The 25,065-nt window shown below is 43.2% G+C and overlaps 1 protein-coding gene across 1 annotated transcript in view; it reads right to left on the bottom strand.

Annotated features, from left to right (window-relative positions):
• usp43a (ubiquitin specific peptidase 43a) overlaps positions 1–25,065 on the bottom strand; it is a 90,419-nt gene that overhangs the window by 18,571 nt on the left and 46,783 nt on the right. The window contains exons 7-12 of the mRNA XM_061829273.1: positions 23,420–23,576; positions 22,748–22,859; positions 18,066–18,169; positions 9,745–9,822; positions 9,471–9,600; positions 2,143–2,262 (exon numbers count right to left, since the gene is read on the bottom strand). Of these exons, the coding sequence (XP_061685257.1) occupies positions 2,143–2,262; positions 9,471–9,600; positions 9,745–9,822; positions 18,066–18,169; positions 22,748–22,859; positions 23,420–23,576 (701 nt within the window). The remainder of the gene's footprint in view (positions 1–2,142; positions 2,263–9,470; positions 9,601–9,744; positions 9,823–18,065; positions 18,170–22,747; positions 22,860–23,419; positions 23,577–25,065) is intronic.

The raw sequence follows: 25,065 nt of genomic DNA, 5'->3' as shown, positions 1-25,065 counted from the left end.
ATGGTGTTCATTAATATTAATGGGAAGGTATTAATTGCTGTCTGTCATGAGCGGGGCTGGAGCACTGCCAGGAGGTGGCATGGCTTGGTCACCGCTCTGGACGGTGCCACCTCTGGCACTCGTCACAGCTGTTCTACACTAGGCATGTTAATTAACCGGGTATTTATGTGGGAGTTTACGTCACGGGCATTTGCCAGTTCAGTTCAGTTTGCGCTGTGTTACCGTGTGCGGGCACCACTTCTGCAATAAAACTCACTGCACATTCTGCCTTTGTCTCGGAGTCCTGCATTTGGGTCCTCCCACGCACCGATGGCACATATGTTGAAGTGATTACACCTCAGGTGTTTTAAGATCTTTGTATGTCAGGTGGGAGCTAATTCTTGGCTGCACGCGTGTGTTTTTGTTCTGCCGAGTCGCTACTTACGAGCTCAAGCTAACGAAGGACGGTGATTTCATAATATTGACGATAGCTATTTTCACGAGTGTGAAGGCGATATACACTTGTTTCCTGTACATTTTCTTTCCAAAATCAAATAATCTGTAAAGTATTTATTTTTAAGGATAGAAGAAGTTGAGAAACACTCTTAAGATCATCTTTAATACTACACACGACAAACAATCTGAGACTGTTTCCATGTAGCATTTTTAGTTGTTTTTATAGATGAATTTTGATACATATAGAGCAGCACTTTTAAAAATGCGAAATATGCCAAAAAAAAAAAGGGATTAGTCGACCTGCCCCAAAAATCGAGCTCCCCCACGCTCAGCCTTGAGAACGGTTAGAACTCAATCTGTCAAACAAAATCAAGGGCGCTTATTGTTCACAGAAAGCAGGAACTGACAAGCGATGTTGGCCACATTGTCGAAAATGTGAAATCATTCAAACATTTATGCTCGACGGTCAATTCAGATTCGCTAAAAAATGTTATCGCTCAGAAATGTCCTCATCGAAGATAAAGCTGTCCACAGATTTTAGAGTTTTCTGCACAACTTGTCCTAACATTTCCTATCTGGGCTTGGTTTAGTCGCTTGAGTCACAAGTGTTGAGGGTGAAGCTAAACGGCATTGTGAAGGTAAAATACTGGACTGGGGAAACCCGGTTCTGGCCCGCATTCACACTGACCGGACAAAGCTCAGAGATGACTGGCCCACAGGTTTTTTCCCTCGGTTTTGTCACTTTAACTTTGTGAAGTCTGTGAAATTCTACAGCAATCCTCTGGACCACAGCAACAACAACAATAAAACCTGATACTATCAAATATCACTGTAATCCTGGACGATACACGTATGACTTAAACAGCTCTACCTGGATATTCTACTTATTTTACCTCTACATTTATCAATATTCTTATTTTATCTCATCTTTGTTTTCGGTACGACAATATCTGTACTTTAGTTGAGTCTGTCTCCTTACAATTTTCTATTTTGGTGGGCCATCCATCCATCCATCCATCCATCTATTTTCTACCGCTTTTCCGGGTCGGGTCGCGGGGAAAGTAGCTTCAGCAGGGATACCCAGACTTCCCTTTCCCCAGCCACTTCTTCCAGCTCTTCCGGAGGGATCCTGAGGCGTTCCCAAGCCAGCTGAGAGACTTAAGTCTGTACAGCGTGTCCTGGGTCGTCCCCAGGGTCACTTTCCGGTGGGACACGCCCGGAACACGTCACCAGAGAGGCGTCCGGGAGGCATCCGGATCAGATACCCCAGCCACCTCATCTGGCTTCTCTTGTTGCGGAGGAGCAGCAGCATGACACTGAGCCCTTCCCGGATTGACCGAGCTTCTCACCCGTTCTCTAAGGGAGAGCCCGGACACCTGCGCAGGAAACTCATTTCGGCTGCTTGTATCCGGGATCTTGTTCTTTCGGTCACGAACCACAGCCCGTTGGACCATATCACGAAAATAAAATACTGTTGTCTTCTATTCTTCACCAGCAACAGTGACTGTAACTGTTTCAATTAGATACTGTACAAAACTATATATTATTCATATTACCATTAATGTCTCCTCACTGGAGAAGTGGGTTTGAGCCAGCAAACCAGGGAAATGTGGCTGGGAAATATAATTGCTCATTGACTCGCGATGCTTTCAGAGACGGGTAATTTGAGCGTAAGATGGAGTGGCGCGCCGCTTCCGTCTGGCGTACCTGTCGAAAGCGCTTGAGGTGAAGGATGAGTATGTCGGGCAGCGTCCACAAGCTCATCTTCACCATGCCCTGCTGCAGTTGCTTGCAGTGAGGGCACTTCCAGGCGTCATCCGGAGCCAGCTGCAATCAGTTCAACGCGCCTTCAATGTGACGTGCTTTCCAACAAAGTTGGGTCCAGAAGTATTTCAACAGTAACGTTTTGTTTGTTTTCAACCACTTTACCCATCACCGCCGTGGATTTCATCGAGACAATTCAACTTTAATAGAAAACGTTTCACTATAATCTGATAATTACCATTTCGGGAAGAGTGCTTCCATTTTCAGGGCCTGAGAGCACTTGGAAACAAAGAGATTACACTCATTGTTTAACACCGTAATGTTTAACACTTCACAGTCAGTGGCTGCCTGAAGACCAGAACCCATATACGTGAAATTCTGAACAAATACTTCTGAACCCAACAATAACTATTGACATTGCAAAAACGTTAAGATACCGTAAATTCCGGCCTACAAGCTGCGACATTTTCCCCCCCACGCTTTCAACCCTGCGGTTTATGCGACGATGCGGCTAATTTGTGCATTTTTTTTCCCCTAACGGCCGCAAGGGGGAACTCCAGCGGAAAACGTAAGAATGAGACCGGTGGAATATATGTGCCGAGGAAGTGACTTTTACCAGCCCTGGCAGCACTGCGCTAGAGTTAGCGCTGTGCTAGAGTGTTGCTGCTGTGTTACTGGCGTGTCTCCTGTTAGCACTAGCGCTAGCGTTAAACTCTCTGTGTACCGTCTTTCTTTGTAAATATCTCATGTTTCAATGTGACTTTCAATGTGGGCACTTGCAGCTTTTACACTGCAGCGGCGTATATTAGCGCGCCGCTAGCGTTAGCGCGGAGCTACCGTGTTGCTGCTTTGTTACTGGCGTGTCTCAGTGATACATACGAGTAAGTTTTATTTTAACCGGGCCCGTTAGCACTAGCGCTAGCACGGCGGTGCTAGCATTAAGCTCTTTGCGTACTGTCTTTGTAAATATCTCGTGTTTCAATGTGGGGACTTGCGGCTTTTACACTGCTGCGGCGTATGTATGTACCAAATGGTATTTCCTTTACAAATGTACTCGGTGAGGCTTGTAACCCGGTGCGCTCTGTAGACCGGGAATTACGGCAATTGAATGGAACTGAACTGTTACAATTCATTCTGTCCGTGTGTCTCCAAGTGGCGAAAAAAGTACCATATTTTTCACATTATAAGGCGCACCTTCAATGAATGGCCTATTTTAAGAGATTTTTCATATACAAGGCGCACCGCATTATAAGGCGCATAGAATAGACGCTACAGTAGAGGCTGGGGTTATGTTATGCATCCATTAGATGGCGCTGCACTAAAGGCTCAATATTGAGCCATAAATAAGGCGCACCGTCGGCTTTTGAGAAAATTAAAGGCTTTTAGGTGCGCCTTGTAGTGCGGAAAATTTAATGTAACTAATGCATGACGACTTAGCAGACATCTTCGCACTGACGAATTGGCTAGGATTGTAAATTGTAATAAACTTTTAAAATATTATCAGAGTGAAGTCAGGTTAAATTAAACAAGCTGTTTTACATATAATCAGCAATTTGCCATTGTCACTAGAGTATAATGTGTGGTATACTTCTACTTGCTTTATAACTTATTTGAAATGTCTTCATTGGAATTCGCCGTTCGTTACATTTGCTGTTTTAGCAAAAATGTGTCATCTAAAGTCAACAAGATATGTCACATGGAAAATGGATAGCGTGTACAGCAGTATGAGAAACAAAGAATAGATCCTTATCTAAATGTCAATTTTCTCTTTTAACGTCATATTTCAAACCAAAAAACACGAGACTTGGCTTTGCGTTTTTCAAGGTCAAGTGTAATACAGTGGCTAAAGTAACTCAGTTGACAACAAAATAGTCGCACTGAATAACAAAATAGTCACGCTGAATGCGCTCGGTCACTCTGGGCCGGGGCTTTATTCGCGCTTCATAAATGAAAAGCAACTCACGACGCAAAAAATGCAACCGAAAGGACAAAAGCGGCGAGATGGAAAACGTTCGCGCGGGTGTCGGCTCCTACACGGGGCGCGTCGACGCTCGGCAGCGTATCGATGGGAAGTGCGAGAAGGTTACAACTTGAGACTCGCGCACGGGCGACTTCCTTCCCTCCTCTGGTTCAAGAACACGTCCGGATAATTACAACTGGATGCCGCGTTGGCCCGTCGCAAAAGACGGCGCACGTTTGTTGAATGTAGATGCACGCAGAGGCGATTGCGAGTCGCGGCGTGAGGCTGTTGTCAATTACTAATATGCAAATGAGAGACAGGATAGATACGCACTCCATTGTTACGCAGCGATAATGAGGCGTTTCGGGAGCAATCGGTAAGGAAATTGGATTTTTTTTTTTTTTTTTTTAATAACTAAGGACTGTACATTGGAATATTTATTGTTTGAATTCCGACCTCGAACGGGGAAAGGGAAGACTACGCCAATCGCCTCATAAATTGGATTACAAATATTGATTTTAACATGCTCCACAAAACATCGACGCTGACTTATGGGTGTTGAGTTGATAGAGTTTGGGTGCATTTAAATACACAATTTCATGGCACCGCCTAAGGGTGAGTGACATATGCATGAGGATGGTCAGAAGATGGCGGACGTGGCATTGAACAAAAATGGCCCTGCGAGATCGGGGCTCGGCATTTAATTGCCTCTAACTCATGGATCGTTCATTCCGTCGTTATAAAACACGAACAGAACAAATGTGACATGTCCTCCGAATCTTTTTATCCCTGCAACAGAAGGCGCGACGAGTATCTAAACGCCTGCCGACCAACTCGAAAAGGCAGCGTTTGAAAGGTCCTCCTCACCTCGAGTCTGATTAGCTTGAGATGCGACACTCCGGCTCAAAGAGCTTCAAGACCACAAACTATCAGACGAGCAGCGCAAAAAAATGTGACATCAGCAGACGGCGGTGGCCCGGGCAGAAAAAAATGGTGACACATCATCACGATCTGCAAAGTGACTGGTTTTGGTACCACTCGACGGAGTTCGAGCAGGTTTGCTGTCAGCGCTCTACAGTTTCAAATTGGAATTATATCCGGAAAAAACATATACAGGTTCTCCTCGGCTCTCCACCGGAATCCGTTCCAGAAAACGGTTCGAGAAGTGATTTGTTCGAAATCCAAATCGATATTTCCCATTACAATTAATGGTAAAACAAATAATCCGTTCCAAGCCTAAAAAAATATGCTTTTTAAAGCATTTTTTTAGCTTTTCCTGATAATAAACAGCATATTAGAAATAGATGTATAGTTTAAATACTTTATATGATGAGATAATGTAAGAACTATATTTAGATTTTGCTTAAGGTGCCCCATAGCTCAGTGGTGAGAGCATTGGTTTGGTAGACCAGGGGTTGTGAGTTTGTTTCTAACTGGGGACCCCACTCCCCAAGAGGGGTTGCGTCAGGAAGGGCATCCGGCGTAAAAACTGTGCCAAACAAGTATTTGAACATTCATATGAGATGACGCGCTCTGGCGACCCCGAATGGATAAGCCGAAATAAAGATTATTTATTTTTTAGTAGTCGAGTAAGCTAGTCTGGGAGTGCATTCCCGTATCTGTAGCGACTCGGCCCCTTGCCTTGTAAACATTTTTTTTATTAATAAAAGTGCAGAATAACTTTAAACAATGAATAATGAGGGGGGAAAAAAAGCAAAGAAATTTTGTTTTTATATTTTTACAAAAAGTAACTCGAGTTAACGACATCTTTGAAACAAAACAAAAATGCAGAAATGCTAACGGTGTGGCTGGGTCAGCTGGTCGGGCGTTATGTTATTTCCGACTTTATTTGGGGGACTTTGATTACTGGCAAAAAAAATATCAACATTTTGGCTCTAAATCCATTTTTTTCCTAAATCTGAAGCAAAAAAAAAAAAATCTCAAAATTTTCATTCGAAATCCAATTTGTTCGAGAACCGAGTAGTCACTGTACAAGTTTACATCATCACAGGAAAAACATTTTTTGCCACGTGGGGCGGAAACGTAAAATGTTTGCTTTATTTTGCCTGCTGTCCTACTGATCGTTCTCTTGCATAAACAAGTTGTCATGATTACATACAGTTCTCCCGACCCTCCTCTCGAGTTGAGGAAAAATAGGGGGCAGTAATAAGGACCCTCTACCCTATTTTTATCTCAAAGATAAGCAGAAATTCAATATTTTGTCTAAGCTATGGCATCACAAAAACAAATGCAAACAGAGACACTCACTGGAGTGTACTGACAGCTAAAAACAAGCCCACGAAGGAATTGACCCCTCCGTGGATATACCGCAATCCGCGTCACTGACCAATCAGAGGCCAGAGATCTGCATAGACCAAAGCCCGTTTTTGCTCCCGCCATTTTCTCAGACAACATTGCATGGTCCAGTATAGGTTTAGTTAGCGTTTTATCGCGTATTTGGGTTGTTTAACAAAAAATATGGATAAGAGGTGTAGTCACGGACTTTGTAATAGTGACGACAGGTATCCTGAAAGGCTAGTTGGTGGAGTTCCATTCGTACCCTTTCCAAAACCGAAGACCCAGTACGAAAAATGCCTTCGTTGGATCAAACTTTGTGGAAGACCGCATCATCAACTAAATCCATCTAATATCAACCGGAACACATGTGTTTGCACGAAGGTATGCCTTATATTTGATTTTCAATACATGTCTCGTATAAATGAATTCGAAGTTCTTCGCTAGCATAACACTGCTGCGTGTGAACGATTGGCACACTTATTCTTTGTTGAGCGATATTTATCGATGATCGGACTGCACGAATGTGTCGCTTTCTTGCTGGCTAGCGGCCAAAGCTTAAGCAGACTGTGTTTGCACGAAGATATGCCCTAAATTTGATTTTTAATACTCGTCTCGTATAAATGAATGAGACGTTCTCCGCTAGCATAACACCACTACGTGTGAAGGATTGACACACTTATTCTTTGTTGAGCGATATTTAGCGATGATCGGACTGCGCAAACGTGTCGATTTCTTGCTGGCTCGCGGCCGAACCTTAACCAGACTGTGTTTGCACGAAGATATGCCCTAAATTTGATTTTTAATACACGTCTCGTATAAATGAATGAGACGTTCTGCGCTAGCATAACATTGCTACGTGTGCATGATTTGAATGAAATCAGAAGCATGGAGTCTGTCTCAGTTCAGAATGTATTGTATTGTATTTGCCATTTTTACGGTTTGTCTTACGTCAGCGCACGTGGAGTGACGTCACTTCAGGAGGCGTGGTTAAGTGCCCTGTACGGAGGGGTCAATTGTGTGCAGACCTGTTGCAAAAACCGACAACATGAAGTGTTGCTGAACGCCCTTGGGATTTTGTCATCCCTCATTTCCACCTTTGGGGGACAAAATATAAAAAAAAAAAAATAAGCCCCGCACTCCGATGAGCAGTGAAAATATCATTTCAACATCCGACGGGAACGCAGTAAATGCCTTCGCCGCTGTTCAATTTGCATAATGAAGCTTCTTATGCATTATTTATCGGTAATATTCTGCTTAAACCGTGATCACCACAAAGAGTGCGGTGCATTTGTCACATTGCGTGGCTTTTAATAAGGGAAAGAGAACGTTATTTCATTTCATTTCAAAGCTGAGCAGGCATCTCATGTTTAACTTGAACGTTTTACTTCAATACACTCGTGTAGCTTTTGAAAAAAATACACCAAACTGTGGGAAAAACTCACCGACCGTGTTAGTGTTTGACCACATTAAATATTTTGATTTCATAACCTGCCATTGTACCTATATCCATCCGACACTGAATAATGCATTATTAAAAAGGGAGACCGAGGCAGCTGAAAAATCCATAAAAATAATCAAATAAAAAGAAAACGTTTTCGCCACAGGTTCATCCAGCGTTACGTCGCTTTTCTAATAAGGACAAACAGATACTGCTCAACAATAGTCCCGCTCTTTTGAAATCAATCAATTTTAATCTTTCATATGATGTGCTTTGCGTAGTGTTGCTTTTATTTCATTGTTGTTGCTGTTCCCGCAGTGTCTGTGTGTCAAAAGTATTCTGTCAATTGATTGTTGGTGTACTCGAGAGGTTCCAACTACAAAAAAAGACAAGTTTTTTTTTTTTTTACATAATCGCCAATAAAGATGATTCTGAGTGTTTTGTTTATTCATTTCTCACCGCTGGTCCCATCAACTATTTGTCATTTACTTTACAACATATGTGGTTCAATTAAAAAAAAAAAAAAAATTATGTAGAGTCTACTTCACCCGAAGCCTCAAAACCTGACCCGGGGTTGCAGTTTTTCCCCGTTGCAGCACATTTGTTGGACGTGCCCTGCTCAAGCGCACGGTGTGCGGGCGCGAGTCTCCAACCGTAATTCTTTTACGCCGTTTCACTTCAGTTGCAACCGGAATAACAACACCATACGCGCCGTTGCTCTCTGGCCACGATGATCGTATTCCAAAATAACAGGAGCGGGACTTTTTGGACTTTTCACAGCCAAAGTTCTCGAGAACAAGTTGTTCTGCACAAATTCTTTAGAATTTCTATAGAATTTTTTTTTTTTAGCAGGGGAGTGCACCTAGTTACAAGCCTCACCGAGTACATTTGTAAAGGAAATACCATTTGGTACATGAATACGTGCCCGCATTGAAACACGAGATATTTACAAAGAAAGATGGTACGCAGAAAGTTTAACGCTAGGCCGGCGCTAACGCGAGTGCGGCGTTAGCAATAACGCTAACGCTAACAGGGCTGGCTAAAATAAAACTTACTGGTAAATATCACAGAGACACGCCAGTGACACAGCAGCAACACTCTAGCACAGCGCTAACGCTAGCACAGCGCGAACACTAGTGCGGTGTTAGCACTAACGCTAATGCTAACAGGGCTGGCTAAAATAAAACTTACCGGTAAATATCACTGAGACACGCCAGTGACACAGCAGCAACACGCTAGCACAGCGCTAACGCTAGTGCTACGCTAACAGGGCCGGTAAAAGTCACTTCCCCGGCTCATATATTCCACCGGTCTCATTCTTACCTTTTCCGCTCGAGCGCTCCCTTGGGGCCGTTAAAAAAAAAATAAAAATGCAAAATTAGTCGCATGACCGCATTAACCGCAGGGTTGAAAGCGTGTGAATAAAATCGCGTCTTGTAGGCTGGAAATTACGGTAGTCAAGACCTGCTAGATCTCATTATCGACCCACTTATTCCTGATCAAGAGAGGAAAACAAAAGCAAGAGGCGCATAAAACAGAGCTGTGAGCCGGAACCATAGCGGACTTCGGGCTCACCTGCTCTTCTTTGGTATACAGCTGGAAACACTGGTCCAGAGTGCAGCTATGTTGCTGAAGATGCCGCTGCTGCTGGTTCTTGACGCTTTCGGCATCTTGGACAAATTCCTCCTGCATGCTGCCAAACAGACTGGAGCAAAAACGTGTCGTCGTCACACTTTAGAAATTTTGCTCTCAGGCAGTCAAGGCGAGGATGCGATTCTGTGACGAACGTAGGCTGACACTCGCCACGGCGCTTGTGCATCGCATTCTACTTTGCGGTCATGCTGCTTACCAGTCTTTAAGCTTGTGCTCCCACTCGATGACAACCTTCACATGCGGAGGTCCCCCGGGGCCGCAAAATTTCAGCGCTCTAAAATGGAAACAAAATTGCACCAAGTTAACAGTGGAAATGATGATGCGGAAAGGCGGAAATGTCTGACGAAGTTAAAATTCAAGACACATTTCTGATGAAATACGGCTAAAAACAGAAAAAAGTCAAAGAAAAACTTTTCGTTAGAAATAAGGAAAAAAAAAAAAAACACTCTACGAGGGACGTGAAAAGAATAAAAGAATCTGAATTTTTTAACTTTAGAGGTGAAAAAAAGATAGAAAAATCAACACCAAATTCTCTGGACGGGTGATTAAAATGGCAAGCTGAGGGAACAGAGATGCAACTTAAGACTTGAAATACATTTTTGAGTGACATGGTTTTAGAATTTAAAAAAAAAAAAAAAAACGCTGGCCTTGCTTCTTTTAAACTGCCTCGTGATCATTTTTCATTGCTTCTTCCCAATTTTTGTCAAACACCCCCAACCCTTTCCTTTCGTGCTGTGCTTTAAGATGACATCTTTATTTTTTCATTTTTAAAAGATGCGACAGAGTCCGGATCAGATTCGTCTGTGTGATCAAAAGCGGTGGGATCTGGATTGACGAAAACAGGAGTCTTATTGATGTTGCATAACTAGTTGCGATAAAATCATTTAGAATCGTTGACGCGCACCGTAGATGTAACGTTTTCAAAGTAAGATAAGGAAGTTGGTCGTACGTTAAAAGCAACTGACACCGTTTCGTATGCATGATCGCCGTGGCGCCTCCACCCGTCAAATATAAATATAAAATATTTCAAAACACACAAAACTTTTCTCTTTTAACCGGCCACGCACAGGAGCAACATTTACTACATGCTTCTGCTTTCAGATTCTGAATAAACGTTCACCGGCTTGACGACGAGTCCCGGCGACAGGCGTCATATTTACAGAGCCGACGCCAAGTCTGACTGCTTTGATCTCAGGTGGGAAAATGTACTGCAAGCCAATCCTACAACAGTCCAATTGCGTCCTAAATCTTGCTTTGATTTTGGTGACTCGAGGCAGACCGTCAGTCTCGCCAACTTCAGAAGGAGAACGGATATTTGCGAGTCTTGTTCAACTCGACGGTGCTGCATGTTGCGCTGGACCTTCGGAGGAAATAAGTGGCGGAATTTCTTTTATCTTACGTTTGTTAAAGAACCCTCACTGATGAAAAGACAACTGACAAAGGATAAACCTAAGAGTATGTCAGAAAACTGTACTAGAAATCGAGTTAACAAATCAAGGACGTCAGGGCGGCATTTGGAGTTTGCGTGTTCTCCCCGTGCCTGCGTGGCTTTTCCCCGGGCACTCCGGTTTCCTCCCACATCCCCCCCAAAAATATTCAACATTAATTGAACACTCTAAATTGCCCATAGGTGTGATTTGTGAGTGTTCTCTGTCTCCATGTGCAACCGGTTCAGGGTGTACCCCCGCCTCCTGCCCGTTGACTGCTGGGATAGGCTCCAGCGCTTCCCCCGACCCTTGTGAGGATAAGCGGATAAGAACATGGATGACATCATAAAGCTGAAAAATAAATCAAAGGGTTCGGACACAAGCTGTGGCAATTTATGGACAGACAATCTCTGAGGCATATGTGAAAGATGCCTCGATTCCAAAAAACACCAATTAGAGGTCTAGACGATCACAGATTACATCGAGTCAGGATAATGACCATTTTGCCCCTGATTTATGCGCATTTTGGGTTGCAAGCAAGCGAGTTTCTGAAAAATAAACACCAACCCCAGGGTGGAATCAATCTTGACCCAAATTATAACAAGATAAGTCTGGCAACGAATACAAAGCACGTCGATTTTACACGTAACAGACTGAGTACCCAATGACGGCCGTGTCCGGCGTGCAAGGCGACAGGGGAAAAGCTATCATCTGGGTTTACTTAGATCGGTCAAATCGGGTTTCACGCGTCAACCAGTCAACCTCCTGCCCGAAGATAGCTGGGGTCGGCTCCGGCACTCCCGTGACCCGAGTGAGGATAAGCAGCTCAGAAAATGGACGGATTTTAAACGCACGTCACGGAAGCTCAGTTCACCGACCATCAAATAATTCACCCTGAATGTGCTTTCCTTTTTCTTTGGCTTTTTTGTGACTTCTAAGGTGACAAAAGAAGGATACTTTTTTCCCCCCAAGATCTACTTTTCAAGCAGCCAGCCTCTCGCGAGCTATCGACGACGGTGGGGTGGGGTGGGGCGGTGGGGTGATGATGATGCTCCCAAACCGTTTTAAGGTTAATGTTATGTTGCCGCCTATATTAAAAATATAGAATCAGCTTTTCGTGCGCTGTATTGTCTGTGCTTTCATCCTGGATCAGGCTGTGCCAAGGTGGAATTTTAAAAATGACAGTCATTGCATCTTAAAACAACAGCATTTCCTTTTTGACTTTCTCCATTAATATGGAAAAGTAAACATAAGCAGCACGTCGAGCTCGTTTTTGCTCTACGTTGCCCAGACTGCGTTGCTAACTAAAGCAGCGGTGGTGGACGCTGTCATTATAAAACACGTTAATGGGCTGTCTAAGTACTGTAACATTTGTAATTATGAGTGTACGTCTTTAGGAGCGAGGGAGAAGGGGGTGTAAGGTAAACTAGGAAAAAGAAAGTGTGGCGGAGCAGCAAGTTCCGTGTGCTGCCTAAAAGAAACCAGTGGCTTCTTCTTTTCATTTTTGAGAGTACGTATGTGAATTGTGCCATTGGATGTAACAAGCAGTCATCCCTCACTCACTGAATAGCTGGATGTTATACTTTCAATTTGCATTGGACTATTATTATTTTTTTGCACGCAACACAGAATATCTGCATCGGCAGTGCACAATTGCGCACGTGTGCAGTTTAGAGGGAACACTGGCTGACGTTTTTTTTGGTTTGTTTTTTGTTCTTTTTGGCACGCAGTCCCACAATCGACCAAGACTGCCTCGCGATCGACGCATTGAGCACCCCTGCAGTAGATGTTACAAATTTAATAAGATTCCAATATCCGCTAGATGAGCGTATTCCAAGAAAACAAGGTTAGCGAGAGAACCGCGAGACGTCATTTTCATGCTAGGGATTGGCTCCGCAGAGTCCAGACCTGCCTGCCAGATAACAGTCCGACTCTTCCAACATCAAAACAAGAAAAATAATGTCGAAACATTCCCGTCATCAAAATGATGTCGTGGCGACTGTTTGTATTTGTCGTAGTATATAGATCGACGCAGTTTGCATTTGCCGGAAAACGGAGAAGACAATCAGCGTCGCGAGCACTATTTCGCGTTGCTACGCTTCTCCAAAGTTACTTTGCCGTTTTCACCGGCATAGAAAAAAGGGCTGCGAGCAAGCAGTACACTTCAGTACTCTTCAGGGTCTTAAGGGATTCGGTAGCGTTGACGAGCTCGTGCAATTTTAAAAACACAAGAACATAGATATGTGAAAACAATCGAGGAGGAATGGTGCAGTCAAGAGAAACGCCGCACTCCTGCGTGTTCAAATGTCAAATCCTGAGCGTCGGCTGAGCACAAGAGTGTGAAGAACATGATGATCCCGTTAAACAAGCACTTACTCCGCCTGAGCTGGTTTTGGAAAGCTCCCCGTATGCAGAAAGCCGGCAGATTGGCGCGGTCCATAAAGGTACCTGATGGCGCTTGGAGTGACAAGTCGTCCTCCCCTTTTGTGACCGTCTCATATCAGATTCTCTTTTAAACAAATTCCCCGTCTGATAAATTCGCTCAGAAACTTTTTATGCCGCGGTGTCAGAGGAATAAGATATATCAAAGTAAATCCTGACAATCAAAATCGGTCTTTCATCTCGGCCCGATCAGAACGGCTTGACCTTCGCTGCGGCTCAGTGTCAAATTTTCACACTTGATCCCTTCGGAGCTGCGTTCGACGATTTGATTATTAAGAATCAAACGGAATTGAGGTCACAGTGGCAACATGTGCAATCATACTGCGCACCACAGGTGCCTCAGCTTATCATATTTATATTCAACATGTGCTTTCAAGTCCAGGTAAAAATTTAATCAGCAAGGAAAAAAAAAAAAAACCATCATGGTGAAGCAGGTGGCATTGTTAGCATGAATTTTAGCTGTTATTTTTTGATATTTAGACTATATAATATACTGTAAATTATTGGATTTGCATTACATTATTTTTGTGTAGGTCAAATCTGTACCCAGAATGAGTGGTGAGACAATTGTTGCGGTGGACCAAATTATTTGTCTCCTTAAGTCGTTAGCTCACTGGCTCGTTGTTAGCTTGCAAGCTAGCTTGTTAGCTCACGAAGACAGGAAACGGTTAACTTTTGCTTAATTTTAAAGGGGAAGTCCACTCGTTGAAAATAATGTTTCAGATAAGTCATGTCATTGGTACTGTAAGTTGAAAATAAAGATTTTTATCAGATATCATTTAAGGTTGTGTTGAGGATATTTATATCGGCAATTTTGAATGTTCCCGGTCGCTGACATTTTGGTGCGGATGTGACGCGTCGTGTGCGCAACCTGAGGCTCGGTTACGTTCCTACACAGTTATGGCCACTGCTGATTTCTCGGATTTATCCTCATATGATGAAGAAATAGAAGTATCGGTTGATCGGGAAGACGGAGGAATACGTCCGTACAGATTTGAACCTGTGGCTGTCAATCATGTTGAATATTCGGATGGTTCTACGGACGGGAATGATGCGGAGTCTGACTACTCGGAGGCCTACGCGCGGGACATAAGTGCGCTTGACGGCCACAGGGTGAAACCTGTAAGGACGTATTCCTCCGTCTTCACGATCAGCCCATACTTGCGAGAAATCAGAAATCCGAGTGATCACCTTTGGCCATAACTGTGTAGAAACGTAACCGAGCCTCAGGTTGCGCACACGACGCGTCACATCCGCGCCAAATTGTCAGCGACCGGGAACATTCACAATTGCCGATATAAATATCCTCAACACAACCTTAAATGATATCTGACGAAAATCTTTATGTTAAAGTTGCAGTACCGACGACATGACCTATCTGATACATTGTTATTTTCAATGAGTGGACTTCCCCTTTAAGCGTCTCTGCTGTTTTGAGTCGAGGCGACGGTTGTGGTGTATTGGCCGGGAAGAGGGTAGCCGTCCGTCCGGTGGTGTTCCGTGACCGCAATCGCGGCTGACCACGCAGCCGCCCAACTCGCTCCCCGCTCCCTCGCTAATTCTCACGCTGGCTCACCACAAACATGATAAATTATCGAGTCCAGTGTACGTTTTGTTTATCAAACGACCAGTCGACATCGCAATTACCGTGACCAGGTTTAGTCACATTCGCTTCAACGTTCGACAGCCGCAGTTCCTTATAAACCGGATTCAACATCATGATAGAGATGTTTTTTTTTTTTTCTTTTCCAAAATGTGTGCTCGCTACAGCTCAAGCAACCCGTTTGAGATGATCCTCGTGACATGAGACGGCTTGCTATTTGCCGGGCGGCATTGTGCAGCAGTCCGGCAGTAAACAAACCTCCTCCGGCAATGTGGGGCGATGTCAAAGCAGGATGGCGCCATGTGTTCGCGCTGCTTATCACAATCTAAATGCACAAAATCAGCAGGCATCAAAGCAAAACGTGTTCTTCTAATCCCGTGGCCAATATTGTTGCTGCAGCCCACGTCCTTCACTCTACGAGCGTTCTAAAGTGTCCTTTGGCCGGGCGTACGTCGGCTCAGAGAAGGACTCGTTTGAGTTCTTTTCTCATCCAAGTGTGCAATACAGTCAACGAGATTCTCCCACTTCTCCTGCCGCTTTGGGTCAAACCTCGACGGATAAGTGAAAATGTCAGTAGAAGAATGTCAGACAGCAAAGGCTCAGGCTAACAACAAGGTCACGGAGAAAGTTATTTCCCAGAGTGCCAAATAAAAAAGTATTACAATTAAACGGAAAAATCTTTTGCACATTCAAAATGAGGCTGCGGAATGCTTTTGGTCGTTAAATCAAATAAATCAACCCACCCGTTCGTTGAGCCGGGGGGTCGGTGTGTATTCCTTGCTGAAAAGCCAGCAAATGGACTGCAATTGTGTGCAAAATTGAGCACGTGCAGCACCGTTATCGCTAAATTAATTAAGCCATTCCTTCTTTTGTAAGAGTAGTGGGGCGAGGCAATTGTTAAAGCTGCAACACTCTTCGAGCCTCTCTGGGATTTCCAATTGTTGACAAATTGATGAAAAAAAACACCACTTAAACAAATAAAGTGTTCTATTAAAATGGACGTTTTGATTTTTTACCCCTCACGTCACCAAGAATGGGGAGTAATTGTAATGATGCTGGCCAGGGCATGCGCACGCATACCCACAAGAAAGAAGCCATAAATTCAAACTTTTTAATTTTGTTTTTGTTTTCATTCACTAAAACAAATATTAGGTAGAAGAGAATATTCAATAAAGCTCTTAATAGATATTATTTTTAAAAAAAAATTTCCACATCAAATCAGCTAGTGAACCTTTTTTTTTTTTTTTTTTTTTGCTATTGACCATTTTTAATGAAATTCTGCTTTACCAGCCTTGCTCGGAAGCGAAAATAACTAAAAATATTTTTTTCAAAAAACTTTTCAAAAGGAGATGTATGAAAACTGCGCACATTTCTCTTCAGCCCCTCCCCACCCCCATCTCTGCCGCATTCTTTGGCTGCTTTAACGTTCTTTGCCAGGGAAACAAAAGGCTTCAGTGCTGTTGTCGCTCTACATGCGGGACTACAAATGGTGACTGATGTGCCGAAGGCTCATTCTTCGAGCTTGGAACCCAAATTCACAGATTCTGCTCAGCAAAATGTGCGAGGGCTGGCACGGTGCCCGTGTGAGTCTCGGCCCGGGTGGCATAGGGGGCACTCACTGTGGATATAAAGGTCGTCACGGCATTTTTGGAATGAATGAGTGAATAAGTAAATCAACAACTGGCATAAATTTGGTTGCAAAGTGTGCACACCTTCTTATCACTGGGGATGCGCCTATGCTCAGAATGGACCTTTCCGACCTGTCAATCACTCGTCCAATAATAGCCAATCAAATAGCCGCATTGTCTTAACCCCTGCCTTGACACGCCCCTGCCGCCATATTGTCCCACAAGCAATGCTGGCTGTCAGTAGCGTGCGCTTGGAAAAGTTAATCTTCCGAAGAAAACGGTCCTCAGATGCGCTTGGGGAATGTGCAATTCTGATGAAAAATATCCTGCCCGGTTGATTCATTTTCCAAAGCCTAGAACAGGGTTGACCAAGTGTCTACGATGGATTAAGGCTCACGAAAGAGCGCACGTACAACTAAATTTAGACAATATCAAGAAACACAAAGCTTTATGTTCAAACGTAAGTGAGGGAGAAGTATCTTCTCTGAGTTTGATTGAATCATTATCAGTGCAGGAGACCTGCTGAATGAAGTGTGTCAAGTTTTATGTCGAAGAGTCGGGTTAGTGCGATGTAAATCCGCCGTGTCATGGAAGAGAAATGTCTACTTGCCTCTTAGCGCCACAACGGACTTTTAAGACAGAGCACTGGGTTCCATTACGAGCCAAGTCAAATGAACACTTCTAAAGACTACAATGATATTACTCGTGATTTTTTGCTGCTTTACATCCGCAGTACGATTCCACTATTTTATCCTTTTGGATTTCAATATGAAGTTTGTGAGGCGTCAAAACTCTTTTGCATCGATCGCCAACTTTTCGCTGTAACTCTGACGTTGCGTCCTGCTCCGTCCAAAATCTTAATTCCGTGTACATATCCTTGCGTGAAATAGTTGAGACCTCGCTTGGACAAGTCTGACGCATTTGGCAAAAAACATACCGCAATATTATCTGGAATACCCGATAGAGAATCGACTTCAAACATGTTCTGTTCACTCGCCATTTTGGAAGCTTGTGGGACATGGCAACTGTAGCTAAGGGGTGGGGGGAGCTTAAGATTGACAGTCGCAAAGGTCCATTAACCAATCACATTTAAATCTTCCCATGAAATGGGAACTAGTACACATCTGCCAGCATTTGAAGGGCCTTTGATTAACCTCAAATAAAGTTGTGATGTTCTAGTAGGCTTTGCACGTCAGGAAAAGCCTACAAGAACAGTGTGTGGTGTTTACATGTCCAGTGACATGGTCCACGGTCGGCAATGCGCACCGAGTGTTTTTTACGAGTACTCACACCTTTCGTCAGCATGTTAGGTTCATTGATGTCTCTCAATTATCAATTTTAGAGGGGGGAAAAAAAAAAAAAAAGACATTTTTGTGTCGTCATACGGGTGGATGCAAAAAAGTGGTGCGCGTCCGACCTGTCGACGGCAGGGTGGTGCAGCGGTCTGCCGTCTTGAGGTGACAGGTAGCTGTAAGACGCCGAGCCTCCCACCACTCTGATCTTGAACAGCACTCTGGTGTTCTGCAACGAGAACCATAACCATGAGAACGCCTGAGACACGTCAGGCCAATTCCAATCTGAGGCTGCCTTGAGTTTGCCTCTTTTCGTCCCAACAATTGCACTTATTAGCTCTTATCGTAATTCAGCGCAGCGGGACGAACAAATGCTCAAAACACACCATTTTTTCCCCATTTCTAGTGTCGATCAAGGCGCACACATGCCCACTGCATTCACCAGGGTTTATTTTCTTAATATTCACCATAACACGCATTAAATGTGCAGGTCCAAGCCAATATCAAGTTGAGTTGCAAATACAGCAGGGATAAGCATACGAATCACTGAACTCATATACTGCTGTGTTCCTTTAAATTTATCAGTGGGAATCCCAACCATTTACTTCCGCTGACCAATATAGCCCCGTGTTCATGTAAATCAGCTTGTTTAATTTTCCCTCTGAAAACATTTTAAAAGTTTATTGCAATTTACAATCACAGCCAATTCTCCGGTGCTAAGATGTCTGCTCGGTCGTCATGCATTAGTTACTTTTTAATTACTTTTTCTCGCCGCTTGAAGACACCCAGATAGAATGAAATGGAACAGTTCCATTCAACTACCGTAATTCCCGGTCTACAGAGCGCGCCTGGTTATAACCCTCACCCAGTACATTTGGAAAGGAAATACCATTTGGTACATACATAGGCCGCAGCCGTGTAAAAGCCGCAAGTGGCCACATTGAACCCGATATTGAAACATGAGATATTTACAAAGAAAGACAGTACACAGAGAGTTTAACGCGAGTCCTGTCGCGCTAATGCTAACCCTAGCGCCAGTGCCCAAAATGCTAGCGTCGCCGTGCTAACAGGGCCGGTTAAAAAAAATAAAGCATCTGGTAAAAATCACCAAGACACGGCAGTAACACGCTAGCGCAGCGCTAACAGGGCCGGACTGGTATAAGTTACTTCCTCGGCAAATATATTCCGCCGATTCTCACTCTTGCCTTTTCCGCTTGAGTGCCCCCTTGTGGCCGTTAGAAAAAAAATGCACAAATCAGCCGCATCAGCGTGTAAACCAAAAGTCACAATTTATAGGCTGGAAATTATGTTTGTGCATGTGGAAGAGGGTCACGCCCAGCTTGTCTGTGAAACAAAAACTTCTCCATAACTGTAATGACAAACATGCGCCAGTAGATGGGGGCGTTGCGTCACTTTTGCTTTGATGTCCGCGCAGTTTTTGAGTTTAAGATCAAGATTCGATGGTTAATTTCAGCTCGTCACGTCGACGATGAGGGAAATAAACGCCAGCACAAAGGTTTAGGCAGCTGACACTAAAACAGAATATATGTGTGTACATATACATTGTTTTGTGAGAAAAGACGATTAAAAAAAAAAGCCACTGCTTCTCAAAACAAGTCCTGCAGTGATTTGTCGTCGTTCACGGCGCCTTTCTTTCTTACTCGCATATTTGCAAATCAATAACTTTTTTGTTGTTGTCGTCGAAAATCCCTCCCCAGCCTTATTTTTGTTGTTTTACAGTTGAAGGTGTCACAAAATAGTTATTATAGCATCAAAGTGACTGTTGTGTCAGTCAGAGCAAAAGGGGCGCATCACACATGCAGAGGTATGTCGGGTAAAAAGTGCATGAGGGGGAACCAAGTGCTTCCAGCGACAACCCCCCCCCCCCCCACCGCCCCCGCCGCCGCCTCTGCATCCCTTGATTTCAGTCTGACGCGCAAATCAAAGGTGGATATACATTAATGACTTTAAGCAGGGTGACATCTAAAAAAAAGCATTGAAACGGTTTCACGTGGCATATTTTGAGGGACCGGCATGAAAAGCCTGAAGGCTAAAAAGTTTTAATGAAGCCGCAGCTTTGTTTAAAATAATAATATTTAGAAAATGATACACTCCACCTCGCATTTTACTTCTTCCTCTGTGCCGTGCACAGCGTGAACGACTCAAAATGGAACGAAAATGATGTTCTATTGTCTGGCAGTGTAATTTGCAGCTTTTCTCTTTCTTCTCAGCTGCTATATATTTGAGTTTTTAATAATTGAACTCCTTTTGGTCATTTATTCTGGAGTCATTTCTCCTTCTTTGAGGTAATTGCCAGCGTTTACCACAAGCGGACGCGACTCCGCCACCCTACTTTGTTGCGGTTTTTCAATGTGGTGTTTTTTGCAAATGAACTTATTTAAGTTATTTTTTTTAGAATCTGTTTGTGACTTTTTGTCTAATGATCTTGTAGACATTTGATATTGCTCCGGTAAGGTCTTTTCATGTGCTTTTAGTGCAGTCATTATCAGGGCCCTTCTGAAAAGAAATAATTTGTGGTGAAGAATCAGTGCCAGCAGCAGTAAATTTCGTGTCGTGAATTCAGAAAAGCAAACAACCAACTCAAAGCTGAAATCGTAGCACCTCGGGAAAACCCTTGGGCGGTGCCACAACACCTCATAGACCAGAAGCCTCGACCCCATCCAAAACATTCAAACACTACAAACTACTGTCGCCTTCACGAGACAAGTTAACTACTCAGTAGTAATGGGATAAAAGCACAAGTCCTCAATAAGTATATCAATAATAATTTAACAAGGTGGGGGGGGGGGAACTATCAATCCTTATGCATGATTTTCATCTTGAAATGTCTGTAAAGAACAGTACAGCAATGCCTCGGTTCTCGACCACAATCCATTCTAGAAAACGGGTCAAAAAGGGAGTTGTTCGAAAAACCGAATCGATGTTTCCCATTACAATGAATGGAAAAAGAAATAATGCGTTCCAAGCCAAAAAAAAAAAAAAAAAAAAAAAAAAGAATTAAGCTTTTTAAAGCATTTATTTTAGCTTTTCCTGATAATAAATACTAGAAATACATGTATAGTTTCAATACTTTACATTATAAAACAATTTAGCAAATATATTTATTTGTTGCTTAAAATGTATGCTTTAGTAGTACTAGCTAGGCTGGGAGTGCATTACTGTATCTGTAGCGACTCGGCTCCCAGCCTTGTAAACTTTTTTCATTAACAAAAGTGCAGAATAACTTCAAACAAACAATAATGGGGGGGATGCATTTCTTTGGAGCCATGACTGGGGGTTAATATGAGATGATGAGAATGAGATGAGAAGAAAAACAACAGTCACCACCGGGACACGTCTGTGTACAGAGGCTGCGATATACAGAATAACAAAAGTACGCTGGTTGCGGCTCACGCGTCATGTCATTTCTGGTTTTTTTTTTTTTTTTTTTTTTTTTTTTGAGGGGGTTGTTTGAATTGACAATAACAAAATGTATCAACTGCTTGCGCCACGCGTGATGTTATTTCCGGGTTTTGTTCGTGGCGTTCGAGAAACGATTTTCGTTCGAAAACAGAAGCAAACAAATCTCATAATTTTATGGGGACGTTGGAACACTGAGGCTTTTCTGTATCTCATCACTAGCAACTAAGACCGACAGTACTTCAAGTGTAACTAGTATTGTTGTACTTTGTTTCTTTCAATGTGCTCAGCGATTGGGGGATAATCCGTGACGGGCGCACTCGCCAAAAGTAGCCCGGGCTAACGATCTTAGTCAGGATAAGCGTGTGGCAAATGGATCAATTGTTGTTGTCTGATGGGAGATGAAATGACTGTTTTAAGGTGACTTCATTTGTACAAATGGACATTTTATGCTATTCGCTGGTATTGGTAAATAATCACGAGAAACCAGAGGAGGCCTCCTTTGTGATCAGCGCTTGGTACTCTCTCCCTGTTACTCGGAGTAAACAAACCTCCATGGCCACCAAAAGAGAAAATGCAGTGCTTAATTTCTAAAATCAGAGTTAATCACGCTAATATTTAGCCAGCATTGAACTACAATAAGTAACAATTGACGTGATCCCGTGTCAACCAAATAATGTGACTGTGGCGACCCCTGCTGGGGTAAACCGGAAACGCCACAACTTTGTTACAGTGGCTTTGGAGTAAATGGTGACAAAGAAAAACAATCTGAGTATATGTCCATTTAATATTGGTCTGATGATGTGCTTGGAGGGTAGTTAAGAAGCAAGTTCCTCTTTTGTTCATTTTTCAGAAATAGAAGACGTAACGCATTAAATTCAGGGTGACTGACTCTAAAAGAATAAAATAATAACTGGTCTTAAATAGGTGAGCGCATGGCAGGAATTAAAGAACTTGCAAGTTCAAAGTGCAATAATTCAATTAGTGTGTGTGTGTGTGTGTAATGATGGTTCAAGAGTTTTGCATGTTGATTCACTCATTTAAAAAAAAAAACGGGGTACAAAATGAAAAGTGATTTTTTTTTTTTTGTTTTCGCTTAGTGTTTTTAAATCAAGAACTCAGCTCGGATTAAAAGTAACTCGACAATTAATTATGCTAAAATGCTGTGATATTGAACTTTGATTTTGGTGGAGTCTCCAAAAAAATAAAATTTAAAAAATACATTTAAAAAATCCCTGAAGTACCACAAGATCGTGGTTCTGTTAAAAAAAAAAAAGAAGCAGCAAAGACGGCCAATCGCGTTCAAGTTTCAGGAGAGTCCACCGTAATTGAAAATCCATCACACTTGTTTTCTGGCTCCGGCGAGCTGATGTCTGATGTCACTTACCTGAGCCTGAGACCTGTTGAGCATCAGATAATAGAGCTTGGTGAGGACGCTCTGCTGCAGCTGCTCCCAAGAGATGCTCCTGTCTTCCAACATGAGGAATGGCGGCCCGAATCTTACAAGAATACGGGGGAGGGGGGAGACCAGATAAACATCACCCCGGGGGATATAGAACTCATGTTACAGCAAAAAAATGGCCGACCTCTAACCCACACGACGGTTGGTGCCGTGACCTTACAAGCTAAGTCAGCAGCCAGGAGAGTCGACGCCGCGTTCGGCGGACATTATCTACGGAAAATGGGATGCGGGGCGCAGAGCGAGCGCGTAACTGCAAATAATTACCGTGGGCCGCCGTGAGTGAAGGTGACACCTTGTTAAATCCATCACCCGCGATCGAAATGATGGGCCCGAAGGGGAAATTGCACAGTAAAGTGTACACAATCCGTCCAAATATACGTCCTGTATACTCCTGTTTTCTTATTTCTTTCATTTGAAATGATTGAGCACTTTCCAGAGCGCAATTCCATTCAATTCAAATTGGCCCGGTGATGAGCAAAAGGGCTCGTCGTTGCCTCTTAAAAAATAATGACGTCGCCGACGTCCCCCCGTGAAAATGATTGCGGCTTCGTTATCGTGACAGCCCGAGGAGGTCGGCTTTCGAAATCCGCAGCTCACCGGGCAGCCTGCTGACCGCATCCGGACGTGTTGCAGACGAGGAGCAGGACTTTGGATGAGCCGCCTTGATTCAGGTACTCGGTGGAAAGCGTGCCGGACGACGGCAACCTCACGGCCGAGGAGCTGTAGGGGGAGCTGGGGAGGCTGTGGTGATACCCTGAAGTAAGACGAATTACACAGGAGAAACGACTATTATAGGATACTACTGTATAAAATAATATAAAAAATATGGACTGTATGCATGCATAGATTTATGAGGAAAAAAAAAAAAAAAGGTACTTGACCTGGACACCTGAGGGCTCCCAGACTGTAAAAAGTTTTAAAGCCAAAGCAGAAATCAAACCTAATCACATTTTTTTTTTAAAACTAAAGAGAAATAGAAATAACATCCATCCATTTGCCAAGCCACTTATCCTCACAAGTGTAACAAGAGCAATGGAGTCTATCCATATATATTAAAAAAAAATGTAATAACATAAAATGATTCAAGAGGGCTGATGGAGGAGAGAAGGAGGTAGAGAATCACAAGAAAAATGTAATCTGATTTAAAAAGAAAAATGTAATAAAATGTATTCTAAATTGAAAATGAAAATGTGTACAGACCGTTTTCTTTTTTAAAAAAAAGGCTTCCCTTTTTATAGAAAATAAAGTATGACACAAAATATATTAATACACACATGGATTGTGCAGGTATACCCCCCCCCCAAAAAAAAAATAAAAAAAAAAAAATCCCGACTGTCCGGTGTTGTCTTGCGCAGCAGTGTAACGTTTCCCAGTTTACGCTTCAATCGTCACTGCAAAATTGCGCCTTCAAGAACGGGAACATTTGTTACAACAGTTTCAACACTACAACACCTCATACACACACTGATGGAAATTTGTTCGTAGCTTGAGGCGACGCAAAAGGCCAAAAGTCTTGTTTTTCGAGAAACACACACTCGGGCTTCACTCGATGATTTCATTACATGCCGCTGGTTTAACGCCTCCGCTGCCATCGATTCAGGCCACGTCCTGACATCATAAAACACAAAACCAAATCTAAACACTGACACTCTATGTTGACTCTTACTTAACATCCCTTTATTAGGCGTCCATGCATCCATCCATGCCATGGACGTGCTATGTCGTCATAGTTTTCTTTCAAAAGACCGCCGACCTGTTGCAATCCAAGCGTGAGGGCACTTGTGCTATTCATATTAGTCGACAGCAGAGGGCAATATTGCCCAAGATGTCTGCCCCCCACCCAAGAACGGTGAAAATGGCTGATTTGATCTGATTTCCTCTTATTTCACATTTGCTATATCGAGCAATTGCGAGAAATCCACTCATCTATCGCCCTTCACCCTTCCATACCATCATCTATCCATCCACTCTTCCTTCCGTGCAGCCTTCTGATGATACACCCATTTTTTTTATTCCTTTCATCCGGACAGACTGATATAACCTTCCACTTACTTATCAATCTCCCAGCTATCAATCCACCCATCATTCATTCACAGAGCCCTCTACCTCCCTCCCCCATAAAGTATTAGTAATTCCTCCGTCCACCCATTTAATAATTCAAGCAAGCATCCATGCAGATTTTTAAACAATATTTGCATACCATTACAGCGCCAATTGGTTGCTCATACCAAGAAACTGTACAC

This window comes from Syngnathoides biaculeatus, chromosome 9 (genome assembly GCF_019802595.1).
Source record: "Syngnathoides biaculeatus isolate LvHL_M chromosome 9, ASM1980259v1, whole genome shotgun sequence".
Classification (NCBI taxonomy): Eukaryota; Metazoa; Chordata; class Actinopteri; order Syngnathiformes; family Syngnathidae; genus Syngnathoides; species Syngnathoides biaculeatus.
This window is presented reverse-complemented; position numbering and strand designations above follow the sequence as displayed.